The sequence below is a fragment of the Desmodus rotundus genome, chromosome 1 (assembly GCF_022682495.2).
Source record: "Desmodus rotundus isolate HL8 chromosome 1, HLdesRot8A.1, whole genome shotgun sequence".
Taxonomy (NCBI): domain Eukaryota; kingdom Metazoa; phylum Chordata; class Mammalia; order Chiroptera; family Phyllostomidae; genus Desmodus; species Desmodus rotundus.
Genome location: NC_071387.1, coordinates 178,231,872 through 178,258,690, shown reverse-complemented (window position 1 = coordinate 178,258,690; position 26,819 = coordinate 178,231,872). Strand labels below are relative to the sequence as shown.

Here is a 26,819-nt window from a genome sequence, read left to right as displayed (position 1 = left end):
TCTGCACTGACCCCAGCCTGGGTTTGCTCTGCCCCCATGCTCTCCGCACAGGAACTGGGGCCTCCGTGGCCTGGGCCTCGCCTCTGGGCTGAAAGATGGGACTTCCAGTGGGCACTGCTCCATCATGGGGCCCTTCTTCCTACCAGAAGAGCTCAGCTCCCAGCACCCCAAGCAGGGACAAGGGCCTGGGTCAGCTGACCCTTCAGGTTTTTCTCTGGCTGCATGCTCCTTTTGGGCCCCTCTGCCTCCCTGGCCCTTGTCACCTAGCACGCTAGACTATGCCCCTGGGGAAAGGGTTTGGTGCCAGGAGACATGCTCAGGCCTCGATGCGCCTTTTTGCTTTATGTCAGGCTGCTGAGATTTTCATCCTCATGCTGGCATGGATGGCATTGCACCAGGGTCCTCGATGGGACACTCAAGGCAGGGGGCTGTTGGGGCCAGGAGAACCCGCCTAACCCTAGAATTCCCCCACACCCACTTTCACCTCTTCTTGTGGGCTGCTGTCCAGGGGGCAGGTCCCCTTCCCTCCCTCCCCACCACCACCCTTGGGAACTAAAGAACCCAGGTGGGGATGGGCCACCCCAGCCATTCCTCGGCCGCAGTCCCCAGGTGTGGAAACTGCTGAGCCTGGGGCCACTCCCTGCCCCACCACCTGGCTGGCCAGTGTTGGCCCACAGACCCTGGGCTCCATGGTGCGGGAGTCCTAGCCAGCAGTGGTCAGTGAAATTATTTTGTGTTGTGCCCACTACATCAGAACAAAAGCCCTATTATTGGGTGCTCCATTTAAACAATGTAAACTAAGTTTTAAAAAGGAAACAGGCTTTATTGACACTTCTTGGTCCAAGCCAGGAAGTGGGGCACGGTGGGCAGTTGTCTGGAATTGTCCTTTCACTTGCAGGTATGTGGGGGGTGACGGAGGGGAATTTCTAATCCTTGGGGACACCCAGCCTTTCCACTCCCAGGCTCCTAAGGCCATATCTGTGTCCCTGTGGTGCCTCCTTCCGCAGCCAGCCTGGAGTGGGAATCGCAGTCTAGTCACTCAACTTCACTCCCAGACCTGCTCCCCTGGAGTGCCTGTGTGTAGAGAGAGGCCTCTGTGGTGGGGTCTCCATCCTCTGGGACAGGACAGAAGCCCAGCTGTGTGTCCCCATCTCTGTGTCTCTCTGGCTCAGCCGGCATTTCCTGAGGGCTCCCCCTCGAGCACACACTGGTCACAATGGCACGCCACTGTGCCACATTTTGTTAGCTCACTAAAGGCAGCCTAATCTTGCGCTGGGACAGGAGCAGCCTGTGCATCTTCACTCATAGGAAATGAGAGATGCTGCTCCAGATGCGACTCCCTGCACCCCCCCACTCTCCCCCACATGGCTGCAGGAGGGGAGAGGTGATGTGTGAGGGGTCCACAGAGCCTTTTGTCTCACAGGAAAGGCCTGGCTGTGTTGCCATGGGGCTGGAAATGTCACAGGTAGTCTGGAAGGTTCCAGGTGAGTGAGGCTGAACCATCGATCTCCTTTCATTCCTGGTAAAGGGGTGGTGGTGGGAACCCCCAATGCAATTCCTTTGGTAGCATCATCAAAGTGGTTCCAAATCCAGAATCAAGACTTGAGATGGACATGTTCCCCCCTCTGCCTGAAGGCAGAGTTAAGGGACAGGATCCAGCCACCTTGAGGACAATGACATTTTGGCAGGGTCAAAGCCAGCTCCAGGCCATTTGGGATGAGACAACCGGAGGAACACATGCACACCCACCCCCTCCCTTCTCCCCTATACCCCTCACTCCCAGGGCCACACCTTGGAGGGCAGCTTGGCTCTCCAGGGTCCAGACTCCCCTAGGCTACCTCTTTGTCTCTGTGGCCTGGGACAGGATACACCTGAAGCAGACTCTGAGTGGAAGATTCTGGAAAAGAGGAGGGCAGTGGAGTGGCCTGTCACTTTCACAGGGGCTGTCTGGGGGGGAAACGTCCTCCTGGGCTGAGAGGGGCCGCAGAAGGACAAAGGCATTGGAACAAGAGGACTGAGGATGAGACAGCCTGTCCATCTAGGCAGCAGGAGCAGGAGCCAATGGCCCAGTCTGGTTAGGCACTATCCATGGTGCCCTCAGCTGCCCATGGGAGGAGGGAGAGTGTGGAGCAGACACAAAGATGGGGTAAAATGAGGGGCCAGAGGGCAAGCTGGCTCCCCAGATCACCCTGTGTGACGGGGTCTCCCAGACAGCTTACCCCCTACCCCTGCCCAGACAGTGCATCTGTGCTTTTTACACGACTTTGTGCATCCCTCATCACTATCATTCATGGTGTTGTTCTTAGGTTTCTGCTTTAAAAAAGTTTCAGGGATCCCTGGCCAGGTGACTTAGTTGGTTAGAGCATTGGCTGCAGGTTCGATCCCCCATCAGGACACATATAGGAATCAACCAATGAATGCATAAATAAGTGGTACAACAAATCAGTCCTGGCTGGTGTGGCTCAGTGGATTGTGTGCCAGCCTTCAAATCAAAGGATTGCTGGTTCGATTCCCAGTTGGGGCACATGCCTGGGTTCTAGGCCAGGTCCCCCGTAGGGGGTGCACGAGAGGCAACCACACATTGATGTTTCTCTCCTCTTTCTCCCTCCTTTCCCCTCTATCTAAAAATAAATAAATAAAATCTTTTAAAAAAAGGTTTTAGGGAAAAACCCCATTTCCCAGGCTGAATGTGATGCTTTCCATCAGGACCCAGGCTGCTGCCTGTTCTCTCTTGGCTGACTGACACCCAAGGTGGAGGCGACAGACGGCTCTGGTGTCGACCCCCCACCCCCAGCATGCTGGGCAGACTCTGTTTCCTTTTCCTTAAATATTTTATGGAGCATGGCACGCGTTAATCTGTAAGCCTCCTCTGGGTCTCAGGGAGCAGTGCTTCTGTCCAGAACACCTGAGGGTTTGGTCACTCTGATCCTGAAGAATTCTTGCCTTGGTGATGTCTAACTTGGCTTAAAAAGAAAACACTCGAAGGCACAGCCATCGTTTCTCTTCTTTGCTTCTTAATGTTCAGTTTGGATTCTTTTTCCATGGGAGGTTGTCATGGGTTTTGAGGCACCAACTTCCTTTATACATCAAAATTTTCCTTAAATAAAGGCTGTACCATCCAAAGAGAGAATCACAGCTCAGTCTCGAAGAGTGTGAGTCAGGGTCTGCACAGTGGGGTTGGCCTCTCCAGCCTCTGTGCAGAGCGCCCCCACCCCAGGGGCTTCCGGGATCCCTGGTCCTTGCTGCTTGTCCCCACAGGGATCAGTTCACACAGGTAACAAGCACAAGAATGTCTGGTTCGGGGGGGGCCACAGAAACATCCTTAACCCACTGGGAGGCTGCGATGGCAGGCCTAGGCCCCCAGGGGGCATGTGCTTGGAACACCCCTCCCACTGCCCTGGGGGTGGCGCCTGCCTGGGGCCCTGGCTGCCCTGCCCTCACAGCCCCCACCTGCGCCTCTGCCTGTGGGCTCAGGCTGGGGTTCTGGACCTGTGTCCTTGGATGTTGGCTACTACACCAATATGGGGTCAGAGGCAGTAAAAAGGTAACTGCAAACACAGGTTTAAAAAATGCAAACATGTACCAAAGGACACTATGAAAAGACAACCCACAGAATGGGAGAAAATATTTGCAAATCACATCTGATAAGAGATTAATATCCAGAATGTATAAAGAGTTCCTATAACAACTTAACAACAACAAATCAAACCAATTACAAATGGGCACAGGACTCGAATAGACATTTTTAAAAATTAAATTTATTGAGGTGATGCTGGTTAATAAGATCACATAAGTCGCAGGTGTACAGTTCTACGATCCATCACCTGCACATTCCATTGCACGTTCAGCACACAAAGTCTAGTCTCCTTTGTCACCATGTTTGACCCCCTTACTCTCTCCATCCTTCCTCCAACCCCCTTCCCCTCTGGTAACCTTCAGACTGCTGTCTGCGTCTGAGTCTGTTTGTTTGTTCATTGGTTGCTTTCTGTTTTATATCCTACATATGAGTGAAGTCATTTGGTTCTTGTCCTTTTCCATCTGACTTATTTCACATAGGATGGTACTTTCAAGATGCATCCATGTTGATGCAAATGGCAGTATCTCATCCTTTCTTAGGACTCAGTAGTATTCCATTGTATACACGTACCATAGTTTATCCAGTTGTTGGTCAAAAGGCACTCTGGTTGCTTCCATGACTTGACTACCCTGAATAATGCTGTGATAAGCATAAGGGTACATATATCTTTACAAATGAATGTTTTCAAGTTTGTGGGGTAGGTTACCAGAGAGGGATTACTGGTTCATAGAGTAGTTCTCAAATAGACATCTCTCCAAAGAAGATGTACAGATGGACAATAAGCACATGGAAAGATGCTCAACATCACTGATCATTAGGGAAATGCAACCAAAACCACAATAAGATAGTACTTTACCCCCCATTTGAATGGCTATCATAAAAAAGTAGAAAATAACAAATGTCAGCAAGGATGTAGAGAAATTAGAACCCTTGCAACTGCTGATGGAAATGTAGAATGGTCCAGCTGCTGTGGAAAACAGGAGGTTCCTAAAACATTAAACATAGATTTGCCATATGATTCAGCAATTCTATTTCTTGGTGTTTACCCAAAGGAATTGAGAGCAGGGTCATAAAGAGATATTTGTGCACCCATGTTCATAGCAGCATTATTCACAATAGCTAAAAAAGTGGAAATAACCCAAAAGTCTATCGACAGAAGAGTGGATAAAGAAGATGTGGTCCAGGACTCCTGGTCAAGATGGAAGTGTAGGTAAATGTGCTTCACCTCCTCACACAACCACAGAAAGAATTACAACTGGACCTCAAAACAAATAACATCAAGAAGCATCTGAAAATTGAGCTGTGTGAAGGTCCCATGACCAAGGATTTAAAGAAGCCACATTCATCCAGATGGGTAGAGACATGGAGACAGGACAAGAGGCAAGGAAACATGGTGTGGCATGGAGAGGTGGTGACGGCAGCGGCATGGGCAGTCCCACATTCACGTGTGGTGGATAAAGATCAGGAGGGGTGTCTTGGGAGCAGGCTATCCCAGCCCCAGGCCAGACCACACAACCCAGGGTTCCAGTGCCAGGAAGACAAATCCTTATAACTTCTGGCTATAAAAACCAGTGGGGTTGGAGCCGTGGAAGAAACTGCCAGATTTTTAGGAGGTTCCACTTGAAGGGTCTGCATGGACTCAAAACATATGCCAACCCACCCCTCTGGGATTCAGCACCAGGGAAACAGCTAGAAGGGTTCCAGTCACACAGGGCAAGTGCCAGACAAACCTCCAGAAGAGAAGCCAGGCAGCAGCACTGTCCCCTCTCTGAGCCCTCCCCCGACACAGAACCACAAAGCGGTGAAGTGAGTTGCCCCACCCTAGTGATTACCTAAGTCTCACCCCACACAATTTACAGATGCCTTTCCTACAATAGGCCACACTACTGTTGGGAGTCAAAGCAGCCCTACCTAATACACAGAAACACACAAGGAAGCTGCCAAATTGAGAAGACAAAGAACTATGGCCCAAATAAGAGAACAGAACAAAACCCAAGAAGAAGAACTAAATAAGATGGAGATAACCAACCTATCAGATGCAGAGTTCAAAACACTGGTGATCAGGATTCTCAAAGAAATCACTGAGTACACAAACCAACACAAAGGAAGAAATGAAGGTTACACTAAGTGAAATTTTTAAAAACCTACAGGGAACCAACTATGAAGGAGAGGAAGCTTGGATTCAAATCAATGATTTGGAACATAAGGAAGAAATAAACATCAACCAGAACAGAAAGAAGAAACAAGAATTCAAAAAAACAAGGATAGTGTAAAGTGCCTCTGGGACATCTCCAAACATACCAATATCTGAATCACAGGGGTTCCAGAAGGAGAAGAGGAAGAGCAAGAAGTTTAAAATTTATTTGAAAAAATAATTAAAGCAAACTTCCCTAATTTGGCAAAGGAAATAGACATACAAGCCCAGGAAGCACAGAAAGTCCCAAACAAGTTGGACCCAAAGAGGATCTACCAAGACACATCATAATTAAAATGCCAAAGCTTAACGATAAAGGGAGAATCTTAAAAACAGCAAGAGAAAAGCAGAGAGTTACCTACAAAGGAGTTCCCATAAGACTGTCAGCTGATTTCTCAAAAGAAACTGCAGGCAGGAAGGGACTGGCAAGAAGTATTCAAAGTGATGAAAAGCAAGGACCTACAACTTAGATACTCTATCCAGTAAAGCTATCATTTAGAGTGGAAGGGCAGATGAAGAGCTTCCCAGACAAGGTAAAGGAGTTCATCATTACCAAGCCATTATTACATGAAATGTTAAAGGGACTTATTTTTAAAAAGATCAAAACTATGAACATTCAAATGGCAATAAATTCACAACTATCAACAACTGAATCTAAAAACAAACTAAGCAAACAATCAGAATTGGAACAGAATCATAGATATGGAGATCATTCAGAGAGATATCAGTGGGGAGAGGGAATGGGGATAATGGGGTGGAAGGTGAAGGGATTAAGAAGCACAATTAGTAGGAACAAAATAGACGGGGTAGGGGGGGCGGAGAATAGTATAGGAAATGGAGAAGCCGAACAACTTGTATGCACAACCCATGAACATGAACTAAGGGAGGGACTGCTGGAGGGAGTGGTGGTGCTGGGCGAAGGGGAGCAAAGGGGAAAACTGAGACAACTGTAATAGCATAATCAATAAAATATATTTTCTAAAAAAGAAGATGTGGTCCACCCATACAATGGAATATTATCCAGACTTAAAAAGGAAGGGCGTTCTAACATACACTGCAGTGTGAGTGAACCTTAATGATATGCTGAGTGAAATAAGCCAGCCACAGAAAGATAAATACCGAATGATTCCACTCATACAAGGTCCCCAGAGGAGTCAGATTCATAGAGACACAAAGGAGAAGGGTGTGTGCCACGGGCTGCGGGAGGAGGGCGGGGGGTTAGTGTTTGATAGGGCAGAGGTTCAGTTTGGGAAGATGAAATATTCTGGAGACGATGGAGGTGATGGCTGCACAGCGCTGTGGCTGTACTTAATGCCACTTAACTGTACACTTACAATGGGTTAAATGCTGAGTTTATGTTATATATATAAAATATGTATATTTTATCACAATACAAAAAAAAAAAAAGGAAAGGAAAGGAAACAGAATGGCCAAGAAGGAACTAAATCCCTTCCCTCCGGCCTGTTTCTGCCAGAGAACCCTGGTCTCTGGTTTCCAGGAGGAGGCCAGTTTGATTAAATCAATTCTCGCCATGCGGGGCTCTCCCAGGAGTGGGTCCTTTTTAATCTAAATTGCTCTCTGCAAGGTGCGAGTTCAGGCCTCTTACAGGAGATATTTTTGTCCAGGAACCTTCCTGTTTCAAATAACACCCTGTGTGACCCCTTCCGGGCTGGTCCTGGAGAGGAAGGGGGGCTTCTGACTAGCTTCCTGTGTGCAGATTCTGGGAAGGGAGCTGCAGACCTGGTACAGCCCCTCCTCACACTGCTTCCCCCAAGGACCTGCTCCTCCCTGGACAAAGAGAGAGTGGCAGCCTCAACCATCCAGTGAGGCATTGCGGGGGAGAGATGGCCCTGAGTCCTCCCGCCCATTCAGGCCCTCTCCTCCCTGGACATGCACTGGCTGTCTTGGTGCCCCAGGCCAGCCTCAGCAGAATGCACAGACCAAATGTACTGGCTGCCGGCCTGCAGCCCCTGACTCACCTTAGCCACCACTGCCCTTTCCAGGACACCCCAGCGTGGGGACAAGCTCTCCTGTCTGAAGAGGTGGCTGGGCTGGGCACTCTCAGGAGGCCTCACCAGCCTCACCTGCCCAGTGAGCAAGGGACAAGGTGTGCAGCCCATCAAGAGCTGGGCAAACCCTGCCCTTGGCCCTCTCTAGGCGAGGGGCTGCCAGAGCCTCTCCCATAGCAGGCTGGGTCATGACGTCATCCGCATGGTGGGACGGTGCTGAGTGGATTGGTTCACCTTCCAGTGCTCTGTAAAGTTCCCTCAAAGCAAAGCCAGAGGGCTGATGCTCACTGCAGGCATTTGAGAGAAGGTGGGAAGTGCAGCCTTTGGGGCCCCAGAGAAACAGACCCAACAGGATGTGTGTTCACATGAGAGTAATTGACTCACGAGACTGAATCCCAAATCTGCAGGGTGGCTGGAGGGCCGGGGACTCAGGGAAGAGTGGCAGTTTAGACCACAGCCACCTGCTGGCGGGATTCCTTCCGCTCTGTGAGGTCGGTCTTGAACTGATTGCATGAAACCCACCCAGACTAGGGAGGACAATCTGCTTTCTTTAAAGTCCACCAATTTAAATGTTAATCTCACCCAAAAAACACCTTCCCAGAAACATCCAGAAAAATGCTTGACCCAATATTTGGGCAGACTTCCAACCTCCAGGACTGAGACAAGAAATTTCTGTTGTTTAGGCCTCCCTGTCTGTGGTGCCAGTTGTGGGAGAGCTGACTGAGATAAACCGTCCAACCGTTACAGCCCTGGGCTCCCCCGAGGCCCCCAGGTGGGCCTGTCTCAGCTCAGCCTCCTCGGTGGCCATGGCCACAGCTCTGCTCTGTCCTGAACCCCCAGCTGACTCCCTATGAACAGCCTCCCCAAGGTGGTCCTCCATGAGGTCATTTGGAGCTGTCACAGCAGAAACCAGTGCCTTCTCCAGCCAGGTGCTCGTGGACGGCCTCACCTGGACCGAGGCTCCCTCCCTGGTAGCCACCTCCATCAGGGTCCATGCTCTTCCCTCCCCCCTGGCCACCTGAGCCCTCCCTCGAGGCTTGGGCTCCTCATTGCATCTCGTTGCCTAGTGACTGTAGCACTCCTGTCCCCCTGGACTAGATGGCATGGACCAGGAGGCCCTGGGATCCTGAGCAGAGGGACAGTGAGCCAGCCACACAGGTGCCGTCACTGAGCCTCCACCCCATTTACAGGAGGGAACCTCCCCAGGGGCTTCAGGGAGAGGGGAGTGAACCCAGCAGGTAAGACCTGGATCTCCCCTAGCTGTTACACAAAGTGAGACCCCTGTTTTCTATGGACCAGGTCCCTCACATTGGCCCACAGGGGGCATCTGGGCCCCTACCCACCTTTCTACAAGGTTTCTACCCACCTGTGAATCTGCCTGGGCTGCGTAACCCCAGGTCGTGCAGTTTTACCTGGATATGGACGCCGGACTCAGGCTCTCATGGCAGCCCAAGATGGAGAGCAGCCTCCCCAAGGGTCCTTTGAGGGCAGTTAGTTCGGGGTGCTGACAGTTGCAGAGACGTGGCAAGCCCCTCAGCCCGCTCACCTTGGAGCACCCTGGTCTAAAACAGCTCAGGTGGCTTGTCCTTGCCCGTGCCCTAGCTGCACTGAGAAGCTTGTGGTCACATCATTCCGAGAGGCAGAGGTGCTGGCAGCACAATCCTCAGGTCTTCTTAGCTGAGTACGTCCTGGGACTGGTGGCCTGAAGCACATGCATCTAAAACAGACAGGGCAAAAATGCTCTGGACACTTGCCAGTCTGCCCACTTTCCAGATCACTGGGAAGTGATGCACCGCAGGACAACAGGGAGGGGGCTCATGTTCAAAAACATGCATGCCCAAGAGAAGCAGGCCTGCTGGTGGAGGGGGACAGGATCCTAGAAGTGGAGCGTGGTTGCGCAAGGGAAGAGGCCAGGCCACTCTGGGCGCTGTGGGAAGGAAGGTTGAGTGGACAAATGCTGAAAGGTTTTGGGGTTCCCTAAGCCCCATTTCTCCAGTGTCACCCCCTTCCCAGGAGGAACTACCTCTCTCAGAGAGAGTCAGTGACTAAAAAAACCCTGCCCTGTCATTGACCAATCAGTGGAGACCATGACCCTGAAAAAGCACACCTGGAAAACTGATGAATATTCTACTGAAACCCTCTCCTGAGACCTCCTCTAAGATTCCCACCTGCAAGAGAGAGAAAAAAGCCTCAAGACAAAGAGCTCCCCCTCTGGGGAGCAGCCCAATGCCATTCCCTTTCCCTGCTTCTCCCCCGACTTCTTCCCCCACAGGCATGGGTCTGCTAAACTCTAAGGCAATGGGCAGCTGGCAGCTAGTCCTGGCTGACCCTCTGAACCCTCTCTAAGGCCCCCTTTTCTCTGATTTCCCAGTGAGCTAAGGCAGCCCAGCCTCGGCTCTCCTATTGCTTCTCATGTCCTAAGTCCTTTCTTGTTTCATAGTCCCAGCTTTAATAAATGTACACTCGTAGTCACCTGGACTCGTGAAATCCTTCCTACACGAAGTTAAGGACCCATACGCCACAGCTGGCCCTAGGCAGAGCTGCTCAGGGCCAGTCCCTGTCCGGTAACACTTCCCGGGGCCCACATTCTTCTGAATTTGGACCTGAATTCTGTTTCAGTTTTGAGGTTTTTAGTAACCCCTGGTTCCTGTGAATGGGGCCTTATTTGGAAAAAGGCTCTTTGCAAATGTGGTTAAGGATCTGAAGATGAAGAGACCATCCTGGATTATGCAGGAGGCCCAGAATCCACTGACAAATGTCCTTGTAAGATACACAGAAGGGAACAGACACACAGGGGTGGCCATATGAAGACAGAGTCAGAGACAGAGACTGGAGTGATGCCCCACAAGCCCAGGAGCTGGAAGAAGTGGGCAGGACCCTCCCCTGGAGCCTGCGAAGGGAACATGGCCCTGGGACACCTTGATCTCCTACTTCCAGCCCCAGAACTGTGAGAGCACGCATTTCTGTGTTAAGCCACCTTTTGTGGCCCTGGGCACAGCAACTCTCCAAGTGGTGCCTGCAGAGATTGGGTGGGCTTGCCTGGGATGAGTTTCTGGAGTGCTGGGGGTCCTGGGGTGGAAGTGGGTGTGGAAGGAGAACAGACTTACCCCGCCCAGCCTCGTCCGCCAGCCTCCTCATCACGCGGCGTCATGACTGCCATCAGTTGCTCTAGCGTGTGCTGCTGCCCAGGGCGCCTGGGGGGCCCCACAGGGCAGTGGCACCAGTGTCCATGTCTACAGGGACAGAGGGGGTGCCTGGAGGAGTAGACCCCAGCCTGTTGTCGGGCACAGACCTTGTAGCCAGGAGCCCAGGGCCTCCTGGGGCGGTCCCAGGAGGAGACTGGACCCCAGCAGGGAGGTGACCACTGTGTCCTGGAGCCTGTGGATGGTGGAGAGAGTGGGACTGAGGGGTGATCAAAGGAGCAAGGAGGCTGGGATCTGAGCCAAAAATCAGCACTCGGAGCAGACCTGCTTCCAAAGTGCAGCTCTGCCAGCAGCTGAGTCACCTGAAGGCTGCTCTCCCAGGAAGGATGGCACGGGCCAGTGCCGTTCTCCACCCTCCAGGGCCTAAGAAGCAGCCCCAAAGGAGAGACCCCACCTGCTCAGACCCCTTCTGGGTTTCCTGCACAGAGCCGAGGCTGGGATCCACACAAAGGGCCGGAGCACAGGGCTGGGGGCTGCGCATGCGTGCGGCACGTGTGCATGAGTGTGTCAGTGACTCTCACAAAAGCCAAGGCATCCCTGGCTTTTTCCCAAGTAAAGTCTGTTACCAAACATGAGCAAAGTCCAGAATGGGAAGCCCCGCTGGGCCCTGGGCCCCACCTGCACTTTGTCCCCCGAGCCCTTTGAACTTTGCTCATGTTTGGTAACAGACTTTACTTGGAAGCCAGGTTGTGACTTTAAAACCCAGCAGAAGGTTAATGTTGACTGTGCTGATGGTGAGGTCAGGGCATGGAGCCGCAGTGCAGGGACGGAGGGCAGACAGGTGCACGCAGAGCGGGGGCCAGCTGGCCGGGACCAGCAGCTGGTCATGGAATGGGTTTACAAACAGCTGTGGCCACTTTCCCGGAGGGGAGAGTGTTCGTTCTTCTCCTGCACTTGTATTTGAAGACACAGGATCCTGTTGGTTTCGTTCCAAGGCATTATTCTTTCAGCTGAATGTTGGTGCTCCTGGTAGGTGGGCACTTTTACCTTCATATTGAGCCTGTGGGGTGGATTGTGGGCAAACCCTCACATTAGGTGACACCCCTTGGACTAATGACAATGGGAATGAGAAAATGTCCTGGTACAGCTCAGATCTCGGCCTGGTGCTGCCGCCCCGTCAGTCCTGACTGAGGGTTCTGACAATATGCTGGAGTGAGCAGGAAGGACCTTGACGGCAAAGAACACTCCTGGGAAGACATGCCCTCCGCTGCCCGCATGTCCAGCCCAAGGGCAGCAGTGCTGATTTCCTGACAGGGCTGTGGAGGTGAACAAAGGCCTCCTGCTGTGAACAGGCGGAGAGCCGGTCAGCCCATCACTCTGTGTGGTGGAGACTCCGGGGCAGATAGACAAGGGTGAGAGTGTTACATTGGAGCAAAGGGGGCCATGAGCCTAGGGAGGCAGGAGGCAGGAGCTGGAAGGGGGCATCCTGTGTGGGTGGTTGGGGAGCATTTGCTTTCTGTGGCTTCCTGAGTGGAAGGGGGGCAGTCACTGACCAAGTCTTGACCACCTGGGCCCATTGCTGCTAAAGCTGGGGTTGGGCTGCTGGGCTGCCGGCGCAAGGTGGTGGGGCAAGGTCCTGTGTCGTCTGTGGTCTGGCTGCTGCCTGCTGCTCACGCCATGTCTCAGGACACTGATGGTGGGGCTCCATGGGGAGAGGTTCCAGATTGTTCAGCGTGGTTTGTTTTCAGGTTTGCAGGAGGGAGCCCGCGTGGCTCCCCTAGCGATGGAGAAGGACAGCCCTCGCAGCACAGGCCCAGGGAGCCGGGGTGGGAGGATGGGAACCCCACGGGAGGTGGTGGCCTCCTAGTGACAAGTGAAAAGTTATAGGTCATGCTCTGTGGGGGCGTGGTATGATACTGGGGGATACTGGGGGGCACTGTGGGGAGCATGGTATGACAAGGCTGGGTACTGTGGAACTCCGTGGGGGTCCTGTGGGGTACTGTTTGGGGAATTGTGGGGACACTGTGAGGCATTGTGAGGCACTGTGGGGGAAGCATCAGGATCGTGGGGTTCTACCCAACCCCCACTGGAGGGCAGGGCCCAGGGCTTCTGGTCTCCAGGTGGCTTTGAGATGAGTAACAGGATGACCAGTAGGGGGCAGGGGAGGACTGTGACAAAAACATTGGTGCGGGCTTGAAAAATCAAACCTGTGTCTGGTGCTCCAACTGTTTCCAGGCTGTTCTATGAGAGCACCTGGTCCTTTGGCCAACTCTAGGGCCTCGTCTACCAATCTAGACCCTGCCAGGAGGCCACAGCCAGGGGAGGGATTCCAGAAGTTTCCAGCCTAACCTCACAGCCCTTGCTCAGAGACCCTCAGATGCTCTCCCCATCCCACGCCCTACAACATGAGCTTGGCTCTGGGGTGTCTTTCCCCCACCCCCACCCCCACCCCAGGGCCCTAGGCCTGCATAGGCCCTCCAGACCACCCTCCCCATCAGATTCCTGCCTGCAGCCTTGGGCTACTCCCCACTGCCCCAGTGCCCACAGCTCCTACCGCCCAGCTCCCCACGCTGCCCACCTCTGACTGGCCGGCCTATCTGCTGCTTTTAATGCAAGGGGGCAGCCCAGGTCCTTCCGAGCTCTGCCTTCCCTTCTGCCTGCTGGGTCTTGTCCTGCCTTTTCCCTCTTCCTTTCACCGGATGGTCTTGCTCTTTCACTTCCCTCCTGGTTTCCCTGAAAGGCCTGCCCATGGTCTGTCCTTCACCCTTCTAGTGTGTCAGAGGGAAAGATGGAAGCTTATCCCCTTCCCCCACCAGCCTGACTAAGGGGGGCATCGCGCAGGAGGCTTGGGCAGGTTTGCCCTCCTGCACGCTCTCCATGTCTGACTCTGGCACGTGGGGTGTAGAGCCTTTCTCTCCCTCACTTCAGGCCCAGGGAGGGCAAAGACCATCCTTCCACACCCCTGCCCATATGTAGAAATCGTCTGCCACATGTTGGGGCCCAGGCTCTCATGAGGTTGCCCCTGATGCCTCAAAGGCTGCTCAGATGAGGTGGGTGTGCACTACCCAGGACACTGGGTATGAGGCCATCTCCCCACAGCCATCCTTAGGGGGCACCCGCCCAGCACATGGCCAAAGCAAGTGCTGAGGCTTCTGGAAAATTCTAGATGGTTCTGGAGCTGCCAAAGTTGGCCACCTTGATGGGGGAGCAGGCAGCAGAGCTATCACCACTGCAGTTAAGCCTCCCGTCACCAAACAAGGGCAATTTTAGGTGATTTTCAGCATTTTTTCTGAACACACCCAGAAATACAATCATGGAGGTAACATTAGAAGTTTCTTTAGTTTTTTAACTTTCTTTTTCAGGGGAAAATGGAGACACGCTCCCTGGGCTGCCCTGGCAGGGACATCCGTCCCTCGTGGTCTGACCCCAGGCTCCCAGGCCCAGGGCTGGGGATCGGGTTTTCACCCTCTGACGACAGCGAGGCGCTTTCCTTTTGACTCACCAGCTTTGGGCAGAGGAACAATGCCGCGCCTTGGAAGCAGCGCTGTGTATTTGTGAATGTAACCCCATCTCTAATCTTTTCTTTTCTTCCTGTTTAATCATGGCAGCGGTGCCCACAGTTGAGGCTGTAATTTTCCTCCCGAGACGGTGTTGACTGTCGGTGACTCCTGGGTGTTCTCATGTTCATTCATGGGCGGCTGTGGAGTCTCCGCCTGGCCCCTCCTGAAGGCTGGTGGCATGGTGTCTCGGCAGCCTGCCGCACCCCCAGGAGTCTGGGGGGGGCTCTGTGCCCTCTCTTGGTCTGGGCCCCAGAACACAGCCCAGGAGAATGCAGGGCAGGGTGTGGGGAACCTGGCTCTACACTGCACACCAGGAGAAGGCCTGGAAATTCCTCCAGCCTCCTGAGCCTGGGGTCTCAGGCAGACCCCACATGGCCCCCAGGGGCACTCCTGGGGGCCCTCTTACCACCCCATGCCTGGGAGGGTGCTCCATGAGACCCTGCCCTTTGGGGAGGAGAGGGGTTGGGTGTCACTCACTCGGGCTTTCACAGTTTGGGAATAAGAGTCAGCACAAACCAGCAGCCCCCTCCACCCTCACCTGGCTTGGAATTGCACAGGCCTTTTAAATTTGTTTTTCAGTTGTGGTAAAATACACACAACATGAAATTTACCATCTCCCTTACTTTTGTGTGGCATTAAGTGCATTCACAGCATCATTCAGCCGTCACCACCACTCTTCTGGAGAGCTCTTTACCTCTCCCGACTGGCTCTCTCTCCCCACGAGACACTGACTTCCTGTCCCACTTCAACCTCCAGGCCTCGGAGCCTCGGGACAGCCTGGCTCATGGCGAACAGGATGAGCAGAACTTTGTGGGTGCTTTCCTTGTCGGTACTGATGGGTTTTACCAGGGAGCTGCAGTGCTGCTGGGCCTGTCTCCACTCTTTCTGCAGACCTGCAGGCCTGCTCCTCCTGTAGCTCCTTTCCATCCCTCCATTGCCCTTGTCCACCAACAGAGTATAAATGAATCAGGAGCTTAGCTGGAAATAAATGTTAAAGATTTGTTCAAGGGTTTTAGGATTTGCAGATTATAAGTGCAACTAGGCATACCCAGAGTGTTCCAAAAAAGAAGGAAAAGATGAGGTTTTTTTTTTTTTTAAATGTGTTTATTGATTTTAGAGAGACAGGAAGGGAGAGAGAGAAAGAAATATTGATCGGTTGCCTCCCATACATACCTTGGCCGGGAATCGAACCCACAACCTAGATATGTGCCCTGACCCAAAATCAAACCCCCACCTTTTGGTGTATAGGAGGACACTCCAACCAACTGAGCCACACCAGCTGGGGCAAGCTGAGGGTCCTTGTAGTAAAGAGTACACTCTTGAGAAGAATCAGTCCTGCATTCTTAATCTGCAGACTGGTCTGAGATTGGAATCCTCTAGATTACTGTACCGGTTCACGGCCTGCTAGGAACCAGCCCAAACAGCAGGAGGTGAGAGGCAGGAGGATCGAGGGAAGCTTTGCTGCATTATCACCTAAGCTCCGCCTTCTGCCCCCCATCCCACCCCATCCCACCCCATTCCGTGGAAAAATTGTCTTCCACAAAAACACGGTCCCTGGTGCCAAAAAGGTTGGGGACTGCTGCTGTAGGTCTGGATAATGGATGTCAGACAGTCTGGATGGGTCTGGATGTGGGTTGTTAGGCAATCTGGACACAGGGACATTTTTTCCTTAGTCCCTCAGGGGGTAATTAGAGGGTTATCTGAAGGTCTGATGTATATCTGGGCATTGACGCAGGACTGGGAAGGTTAAGTTCCCAGACTGGTTAAAACAAGAATTGTTTCCTCACACCTCAACCTATGTGACTTTAGTAACTTAGCAGCTTGACTACAGTGACTCCATTTTATTTTCTCACTCTCCCCTCACCCTTGACCCTCCGGAAACATACCTGATACATTTAGCGGACACTGTCCTGCTTGCCTGTAGGGGCACCCGCATTTCCACAGTCCCTTCACACCTCACACTCCTCCCCCTGGTGTCTCTCTCCCCAAACACAGGGATTGCTCCTCAGGATGCAGGGAACATTCCAGATGCTCATTGGTGATCAGTGCCCAATATTTACCCTTTGGTCTCATCCAGAGGCCTCACATCTCCCTGAGTGAGGGCCCCCAGTATGTCTGTCTGGGGTGACATTTTTCTGTGCATGTCAGAGTCCCCTGACCCTGGGCCTGAGCAGCGGGGTTCACCTTCCTGTCCCTCAGAAAAACATGGGGCCCCCAAAGTGGGCCCCCACTGTGCCTGTCACCTGGTACGATATGTGGCCTCAGAGCTTGGCTGCAGCTGTATTTGCCCAGGTGGGGGTGTTTACCCTCCAAACACTTCCAGACCTGCCTGGTGCCACCCAGGCCCTCTTGGGAGTGTCCCAGCTGGACTCAGGGTCTCTGCCCTCTCAGAGGCAAGAGACATGGCTTCCCTTGCAGTAGCCAGGCACCCCTGCTGGACATGTGTGCCCTGTGTCCCTTTCCCCTGGAATGGGCAGAGGAGCCAGCAGGAATGGCCTGGTCATGTCTGTGGCCCCTTGCAGGTGGCCCCTGGGGAGGTCCCCTTGATGTTCAGGACACATGGACATACCCAGGAAGGACAGAACCTTGGGTGAGAACTTGACCAAGGGTCAGCAAGGGTGTGGGCAGGTGGGGAAGGACTGTTTGAGGCCATCAGACCTAGAATCTTAAGGGGACCCTCCTGTGCCCTACAGAGGGCAGCAGGGTGCAAGTGGGCAATTGGAAAGAAAGAATAGTTTATTCTTTCTTTCGAATTGGCTAGAAAGGGCAGTGAGGTTAAGGTGAGGGCGAGGAGCCCAGGGTGACTGAAGTGCCAGCCTTTGGGGGTTGACGGAGGGAGGTGGTCTGGCCTCTGTGTGTGTGTGGCGGGGTGGGGGGGGGGGCTAGATTGGTGTCTGCGTGAGCAGGGTGCCTCAGGGCCCAGGCATGAGTAGCCTGTGTGGTGACCCGCCCTGGGCTGCCCCAGGCCACTTAAGGAACACATTGTTCACGTGCGAGCACACACCCACCAGCTAACCCACACTCACAGCACGCATACAAGCACAAGCAAAGGGCGCAAACTTACAGGCATGCTCACGTTCATATACCAACACAAACTAACACTTTCACATAGACACACTCATGCTCACACATCACATGTACACACACAACTCCACTGGAGCCTGGCAAGGAATGATGGGAGCAGGGGACAAGTGGCCTTGATTTCACAGGACTCTGAGTTAATGCTGGCTTCCTGCCCGGCTGAGACCACGTGGCATGGGTAGCTCTTCAACAGCACTTGGCCCTGTGGCAACCGGGCTTGCAGCCGGGAGTTGAAGTTGCTGCCCTCCAACCACTGTCCACTCTGGTCTTCCCTGAGGGACGCGCCCATTTTTACATAAACTGGCACCAACATGTGACACAAATAGCCAGACATACACAAATTCACTGTTTGCTGCTTGCATGTAACCAGCCCTGTAAAATGGAAACCTTCATAGCTGGAAGCTTTGCTGAAAGAAAGGGTTCCCTGAGCCACATGCTGCCCAGAATAAGGACCAGGTCCTGGGGCATCGGCCTGAACCACCAGTGGCAGGGCTGGATGGAGAAGGCAAACAGGTGCTCTGCCCTGGGGCTGACAGGGCCCTTTCATTTCAATGAGTTTGGGAGAGAGAGATGTAAATTGCTTTGAAAGAATTTACACTGGCTACTTAAGGAGGTAACGTGGGGCTTGCTCTGGGACAGGTGAATAATCCGTAAGGAAGCCGTGTTTGCTGATTCCACGCTGGTTGTGGGCCACAGCCCAGAAGGTTCACAGGGAAGCTGGAAGCCGTCTGGTAGTCACCTACCTCCCTAGGTAAGAGCTGAAATGGTAAAAGGCGAAAGATCTATATGATCTGAAGAGAAACCAGAGTATAGTAAGGGCTGAAATGGCCACCTGGAAGTCGATTCAAAGTGTCAACACAGTCAGGAATATGAGCGGTCTTTCCTTGGCTTCTATTTCGGCTCTATTAACTAACCAGCTCCCTGTCTCTTCTTCCCAACCTCAGGCTACTGTAGTTTAATTTAGGAGATTTCAGAATTTTTCTCTTGTAACCCCCAGATAAAAAATAGACTGTTACAGCCAACCCAATCAGTAGCATTTTAGACACATCCATGGTGTGTAGGATAACTCTCTGGGCTGTATTTTTCAGTTCTTTGATGACAAAGGCTGATTTGATGGAATGAGTTAGGCAGTATTCATTTTTTTAATAAAGTCTCTGGAAGAGTTTAGTATAATTGGTGTTATTTCTTCCATGTTTGCAAAATATTACCAGTAAAGCCATTTGGGCCTGAGTGTATGTGTGCGTGTAAATGTTTCCAACTATGGCTATAATTTCCACATGAGATACGGTGCTATTCAGAGTGGCTATTTCTTCTTGTGTAAATTGGGGGGGGCTGTGTTTCCCAGAGAATTTGTCTGTTTCATCTACAATTTCAAAATTATTATCACAAAGTTATTCACAGTATCTTCTTACTATTTGTATCAGTTTTTAGGGCTGCTGAACAAAGTTGCTGTCTGAGAGCTTAAAACAATAGGAATGTATTTTCTCTGGGATCTGAGACCAGAAGGTGTAGAAGGGCTATGCTCCTTTCAGATGCTCCAGGGGAGGATCATTCCTGCCTGCTGTGGCTTTGAGGGATTCTAGGTGTCCCCAGGCTTGTGGACGCATCACTCCAACCTCTGCCTCTGTTGTCACATGACCTCCTCCACTGCATCTCCTCTCTGGTGTTTTCTTATCTCTCCTTTCAAAAGTACAAATCATATTGGATCACGGTCCCCTCCCCCCACTCCACTGTGACCTCCTCTTAAGTCAGTCATATCTGCAATGACCCTATTTCCAAATAAGGCCACACGCACAGCTAGAGAGGCCAGGACTTCAACATTATCTTTTTAAGGGCCATAGTTCAACCCATGACACTATCTTTGTAATTTTTCAGGATCCCCTGTGGTGACAAGTTTTTCCTCTGTGCAGTTTTAGCTGTATTTTGCAAGCATTGATAGGTTTTATTTTCATTATCAGTTAATTCAAAATATTACCTGCTGTCAATTGTGGTTTCTTCTTTAGCTCACCGGTTTCTTGGAATGTGTTGGGGATTTTCCAGTTATCTCTCTATGGTTAATTTTCTGCTTTATTCCTTTGTGGTCAGAGGTCCTACTGTTATTCCATTCTTTGAAAGTGATTTGCTTTATGGTCCAGAATACAGTCTCTTTTGCTAACTGTGTTGTGTGCCCTTGAAGAGCACGTGAGTTGTGCAATTGTTGGGTGCATGTCCGAGTATCCGTCAATTACATCAACCTTATTATACATGTGGTTCAGGTTTTCTTTATCTTTGCTGAGTTTTTATACTTGTTATATCAGTTCCTGAGAGAGGCGTCTTAACATTTCTAACTACTGGTATGGACGTGTCTGTTTCTTCTAGCTCCATTAGGCGCTGCTCTTCAGGCGGTGCCAACAGCACAGGAGCCGGATGTGCTGATCTGCCAGGATGGTCCTGAGCGTGGATCTTCTGTTCTTTGGTGTTAAACATGTTGTTGTTGTGGTTGTTATTTTGTTTCCTCCCTCCATTAGCTTGTTAGTTACACATGCTACTATTCTTGTCACGTTGCCCTGGCTCATGGGGGTCTGTGTAAAAAAACACAGTCACCACACCCCACACACCACAAGGATCCACAACCTCACTGTACCTCCCGGGCCACTGTTGCTGCATTTTCCACTCTATACATGCTTGTCACTGTCCCTACATTCAAGGTCTCATTATCGCCACTGCTATCCTGTCCTGTCAGTGCTCTTGCCCATTTACCTGCATCATTTTCCTTGTGGTTATTCTGCCTTTTTTGCTTCAGTTAGGGGCCCCTTGCCTTCAGTTTGGGAAGAATTCTGTCAGGTTTTGTTTGTCTGAAAATGCCTTTCTTGTGCCTTCATTTTTAATGGCCGATTTGCTGGTGTGGAAATTCCAGCTGGCAGTCGTTCTCCTTGTGCACTTTGAAGAGATCTTCCGCTGTCTTTCCTGTGACCGCCTCCCACAGGCTCTGGTCCTGGCCCCAAGCCGAAGTTGCAAATCTTTCTGTTTTGGGTTTTTAATGGGCATTGCTTTTCTCCTCAAAAGCAGAGTGTAGCAATCAGACAGTCTCAGTTGGCCCTGCTTTTGTTTCCTTTTCTCTGTACTCATCGGCGCCTTTGCATTACATGGTTTTGGCCTGGGTTGTTCGTCTCTGGAGAATCTGGCTGTTGCACTGGGTATTGAGTCGTGGGTGAAAAAACGGGTTCTACAGAAAGTAACCTCACAGGGTGATCTGATCATAAATTCCTAGCTGGGCAGGTCATGGTGTTTGTCACAACTCAGGCATACAGCATTTTAGTAAAAGGTTTACCTTTGCCTTAAGCAAGCCCTGTCCTTTGTTTCTGTGCATCTGGGTTACCACACCTTTGAAATACCCTCAGGAGAGCACATAATCTTTTAACTATCCCATAATCCCATCCCTGACTTGCTTTCTCCCACATTTGTGTAATCTTCCTTAAGTTCCCTCCTTGATTTCAACTGTGTAAAAGAAGCTGCAAATTGTTATTTTCTGGAGCCTCTGAGAGCTTGCTCTCTGGCATATGTCCTCAGTTTGGCTCAGATATACTCTTATAAAAGTTCTCCACAGGTTTGGACATTTCTTACTTCGACAGAGTTGTGAGGCCTGTGTAACCTTGGTACTGCTGTTGCAATCAAAGTTGGGTTGTTTTTTTTTTTAAGATTTTTAAAATTTATTTTTGGAGAGAGGGGAAGGGAAGCAGTAAGAGGAGAGAAACATCAATGTGTGGTTGCCTCTTGTGTGCCCCCTACTGGCGACCTGAGCCACAACCCAGGCATGTGCACTGACTGGGAATCAAACCTGCGACCCTTTGGTTCACAGGCTGGCACTCAGTCCACTGAGCCACACCAGCCAGAGCTCAAAGGATTTTTTTTAAAATCCTCACCCAAGGACATTTTTAAAGAGAATTTATTTATTTATTTATTTATTTATTTATTTATTTAAAAGTGAGGGGAACAGAGGGAGAAAGAGGGAGAGAAACCTCATCAATCGGCTGCCTCTCCTATGCTCATTGTCTGGGAGTGAACCGGAGACCTTTCTCTTTGCCAGACGATGCCCAACCAAGTGCCACACCAGCCAGGGCCAAGGATCTTTCTTTCTTTCCTTGCTTTTAGAGAGAGAGAGCAAGGGACACAGGCAGAGAGAGAGAGAAACATCCATGCAAGAGAGAAGCATCGATTGTCTGCCTCCTGTATGTGCCCTGACCAGGGATCATAGGTCGTGTCCAGACTGGGGGTCGCCCACACCCGTGCCCAGACCCGGGATCGAAGCCACTGCCTAGATATGTACCCTGACTGGGAATTAAACCTGCAACCTTTCAGTGATGGGATGATACTCTAATTAACTGAGCCACACTGGCCAGGGCTCAAAACTTATTTTTAAAATGTATTTTTAAGATCATTGCCCTGAGAAAATGGAAATCGATGACTTACAGTGTTTGCAAAAAGTAGTCGTTCTCTGTAGAGATAGCAGTAAATCTTAATAGCACATTAGTCTGTCTGCTCTCATGCAAATTGAGCCAAAGGTTTAAGTTTTGAATGAGGTCATCAAACCAAGAGGTAGTTATCTGACTCAGAAACTTAATAAAATGTTCCCTTCCCTCTCCTAGTATAATAGAAGAAAAGTCAAGAAAAAGACGTGGTTTTTGGTTTAGTTGACCAAGTGGAATCTCAAGTTCAAAACTTGAGGTGATGGCTCAGCCAGTTTGGAAAATGTTTCGCACAATCAACTCTAGCCAAGTCTGTGACCCTGGGCGCCCGCACGACTCCAGGTCCAGGACCAACAGACAACGTGTCCCTTGGTCACTCACACGGGAGGCTCAGCCCAGAGCTGAGCTCAGCCCCAAACCCATTATGGGCACATTCTCTCCCTGGACCTCCGTTTTTGGCAGTTTGTCAGAACCCACTGGTATGACCTTGGGACAGTTTGTTGGTCACTTTATCTGGGCTGTGGGTAATAATAGGATAGAAATCACCACCCTCGGGGTGCTAGAGTGTGACCTGCTTATCTCGGGGCTCAGCAGCTGCTTAATTTAAATGATTGTAAAGTATTTTTGTCTCAGCAATGCTGGCACAGGCTGCAAAAAGTAAAAGGTACAGAGGAACATGCCTTTCCCTCTGCCCACCCCCATCCCTGCTGAGATGTCTCTGTGTGCCTGTGTTTGTCCATGTGTGTGTGACTCTTTGCGAAAATGGTGACAAATTGTTCCATATCACTCTATACAAGGGAAAATCATTTCGGAAAGCAAAGTTATTAACAATGGCCAAAAGGTGGAAGCAACCCAACTGTCCACTGATGGATGAATGGATAAACAAAATGTGGTCTCACCACACAATGGGGTATTATTCAGCCTGCAAATGGAAGGAAATTCTGACACCTGCTACAATACACATGAACCTTGAGGACATTATGCCCAGTGAAATAAGCCAGGCACAAAGGATGAACTCTACAGGACTCCACTTACATGAGGTCCCTACAGAGTCACATTCATAAAGACAGGAAATAGAATGGTGTTTGCCAGGGGCCGAGGGACAGGGAGCTAGTGTTTGATGCGGACAAGCTTCCAGTTTTGCAAGATTTCTGGAGGTGGAGGTGGTGATGGTTACATACTAAAAGGCATATTAATGTCTCTGGTTTTAATTTTTATTTATTGATTTGAGAGAGAGAGAGAGATTGATTTGTTGTTCTACTTCTCCATGCATTCACTGGTTGATTCCTGTATGTTCCCTGACTGGGAATCGCACCTGCAAATTGGGACAACGCACTAACCCACTGAGCCTCCCAGCTGGGGCCACAGTAAAGTTTTTAATAGTCTATCTGAGCAAATACCCACCCCAATGGGGTGGGAGTGGTTGGGAGTCCCCCCCCCCCCCCCGCCCCTGCAGGGCCAAGGAGAGTGTTTATAAAGAAGATGTGGAGACAGAGCAAGGAAACTGGTTGGCCGGCCTCAGCTGAAGAGGCCGGCTCCATGGGACAGCCTCGCTGGTGTCTGCGGTGGCTGCTCTGCCGTCCCGTTCCCTCAGATGCAGGGCTGTGACTCTGGCTGAGGCCCCCTTTTGCCAGCACCAGGCCATCTCCTTGTTCAGTCACTGTGGCACACAGGAGTGTACTTCCTGCACCGGGCTGCACACCGAAATGCCGTTACATGGCTAATTTTATGTCACGTACATTTTATCACAAACAAAATTAATGTTTTTAAGAGGGAAAGAGAAGTCAAAACTAATAAACAGTTTTTGACAAGGTCTTGAGGTTGATGTTGAGGGAGTCAGGGGGACCACAGGGCACCAGGACCCTCAGCGTCAGTGCCCCCAAGGCCCTGTCTCACACGTGGGCCATGAAACATGAAACTTGATGGCTGAGACACACTCTGTCCCGCCCCCTCCAAGGAGAGGCTTTCATCGCCACTGACCTCGTGGGCTGAGATTCTGATGCTTGGCAGGAACAGCACCCCTGCCTGGCCACAGGGTAACAGGACCAGTGTCCCTGCCCGGGCTGCAAGTGCACACAGCCAACATTTCCTAGGGGAGCCTGCCTCAACTCCTGAGGACAACCTGTGGACATTTGTCCAGGGTTCACCCCAGGGGCCCTGGGTGAGGTTTGGACAGGCAGTGGGCTCACCTCCCAGGAAAGGTACAGCTCCCTCCTGGCCTCTCCACTCACTACCCAAAGGCCTGGTGACACCCAGCTCTTGGAGCTCCTTCCCTAGTCCCAGCCCCACCACTCACTGGCTGTGTGACGTCTGGGTCCCCAGATGGGCATCGTTATTGTGCTGACAGTTGAGGCTCCGCACATAAAGACTCAGAGTAGTGCCTGCCATGGTGACTGTGAGCGACAGCTCCCCTGAGAGGGCTTGCGGGCTGGTATAGGGAGATCAGCACCCAGGGCCTTGGGAGGACGCTGTTCAGGGAGGCTGTGAGCTGCTGGCGAGGACACGCGGAGGTGCTCCGGCTTCTCTGCAGCCCTGGCACAGGCCCCTGATGGAGCCGCATTCCCTGCGTTGAGCGGATGGTTGTCTGGGGACTGGCAGTGGCATTCCACAAGCGCACTCCAGGCCTCTGCCCCAGGCACCTTTGTTGGGGTCTGTAGGCCTGACGGAGTTCTTTTCTGCCTAGACGGCTTTGTGATTTAACAAATATTTGCTGGCTTGTCCTTTCCTTGTTGACAGAAGGAGTGATAGAAACAGGACCGAGTCTCCCGCTGTCAGGAAGATGAGAGATTCGGGACCTGGGAGGCAATTCAGGGGCCAGTGGAGGCGTGTGCATGTGGAGGATCAGGCGCAGGCACTGCTTCTCTTTCATAACATGCCATGAGGCCAGTCTGTGCTCACCCCACACCTCAGGGCTTCTCGCCACCCCCTTTGTCCTGCGAGGAGTGGCCGGACACCTGTGGGGCTCACGAGTCTGTACCTGGTGAGTTCTGTGCCATGCAGGCCCCATCCAGGTCAAAGCAGAGCCTGAGGTGCCCCAGATTTGCTCCCCCCTGCCCCACCCACCTCCAGGGAGCCACCACCCTGCTGTCTGCCTGCCCTTGAGCTTGAGGTAGATAGACTCACACAGCCTTCCACCACAGGACTGTGAGAGTGTGGCGTGTGCGGCCATGGCGTGTCCCTCTCACTGCTATGCAAGATTGCACGGGACACACATTCCCGTCTGTCTGCCCAGTGGTACTGATGGGTGCACAAGCTGCTCCCAGCCTGGCTGACCTGAAGGTGCTGCTGTGACCGTCCTTGTGTGTGTCTTCTGTGCTCGTACATTTCTGTTGGGAGTGGAGCTGCTGGGTCATGAAAGAGATGTGTGTGTGTAATTTCCCAGGTTGTTGCCAAACAGTTTCTAACGTGGCTGCACATTCTACACAGCCGGGTGTACAGGTGACTCCCCAGGGTGTAGGGGCCCGTTGCTCCCTGCTCTTGGTACTGATCCTGGGTGTGGGCTTCCCTGTCCCTCACACGTGGCTGCTGGCTCCTCCTCCTCTGTGGGCCGTCTGTTTACATCCTCACCCTTTTTTCTAGGTCTCTGTCTTCTCTCTGTAGGCTGTCTTTATAGAATCTGCGTGCATGCCTGGGGTGGACACATGGACGGCAGCTATCTTGGCACGCTGGGGCCTGCTTTCCTCTCTTCATGGTGTCTTTAAGGAGCAGAAGCATCTGGCACTAAGGATGACCACTTTGTCAGTTTCTTTTTCATGAAGAATGCTTTCTGGGACCACGAAGGAATTCCGCAGCTATCACCTGTAGTGTGAATCTATGTTTTGTAGCCCCCACCACAGGCTGTGCTCCTGTAAGACTGGGGCCTCCCCGATGGCTTTGCCTCTCATCCAGGCCCAGCCTGGCGGGTTGGCCTCATGGCGTCCTCCGAGCCTGCAGCGTGGACCGGACTACCTCAGCCCCAGGAGGGTTCCACAATACTCTGAGGGGTGAAACAGGAGACCTGGCCAGCATCCTGTCAGCAGAAGGGTCCGCGTTGACACCAGCAACTTGTAGTGGAGTCAGAGAGAGTCACGTCTGATGGCCTCAGAGGTACTGAATGGCTGGGAACAATGTGAGTGTCTGTTAGGCTGGTGTGGACCAGACTTTGAAGAGAGATGGAGGAGCAAAGAGGAGCAACTTGGCCTGAATAGAGGTCAGAGGTACCAGAGCCCAAAGCTGGATGTTCCTGTCCCCACCACTGGCACAGGACAGCCTGGGGCTGGCTCATTCCCTGGAACTCTGGGGAAAGTCCAGAGGAATGGGGTGTGTTCCTGGCTCGCACCGTGAAACACAGCCTTCCAGAAAAGGGTGGGGCCTGCCCTGCCCATGCCATCTCTGTCCTGGGCTGGGGTGTGTGGGTGGGAGCCCGGAGGGAGAGCGGCACAGAGATGGCAGAGGGATGGCCACGTGGTCCAGGTTTGTGCCATAAAGCCCTGTTGCCCTGACAGTTATTGCTGTCCTTACCACCTACACTGAGACCGTGCACCTTTAGGAGGGGCTGAGGCTAGGGTCGCTGGCCTGCCTGGCCCTGGGCACTTGCCATGGGTGAGACAGCAGTGATACCTGTGTACCTGCACAGGAATGGACAGAGGATCATACTATGGCTAGGGCCAAGATGTGTGCTTCCTCCCAGGCTTTCCTTGGAGCTGAGGGCTCCTTAGGGATCTGGGGCTATAGCAAGGGTTGGGGAGACAGCAGGGTACAGTGCTGGCTGATGGGCCAGGGCCCTGGGTGTCCGTGCTCACTGGCTGTGACCTCAGTAGGGGTTTGGGGA

General features: G+C 51.9%; 1 protein-coding gene across 3 annotated transcripts in view; it reads left to right on the top strand.

Annotated features, from left to right (window-relative positions):
- The window catches only part of SLC12A7 (solute carrier family 12 member 7), an 85,650-nt gene that overhangs the window by 2,119 nt on the left and 56,712 nt on the right, over positions 1-26,819 (top strand). Inside the window, exon 1 of one of the 3 annotated variants that reach the window (XM_045186214.3) lies at positions 11,775-11,956. The exons of the other annotated variants lie outside the window; for them this stretch is intronic. Coding sequence (XP_045042149.2) covers positions 11,938-11,956 — 19 coding nt within the window. The 5' untranslated portion in view covers positions 11,775-11,937. Of the gene's footprint in view, positions 1-11,774; positions 11,957-26,819 lie in introns of those variants that run through there. 3 annotated transcript variants of the gene reach the window in all.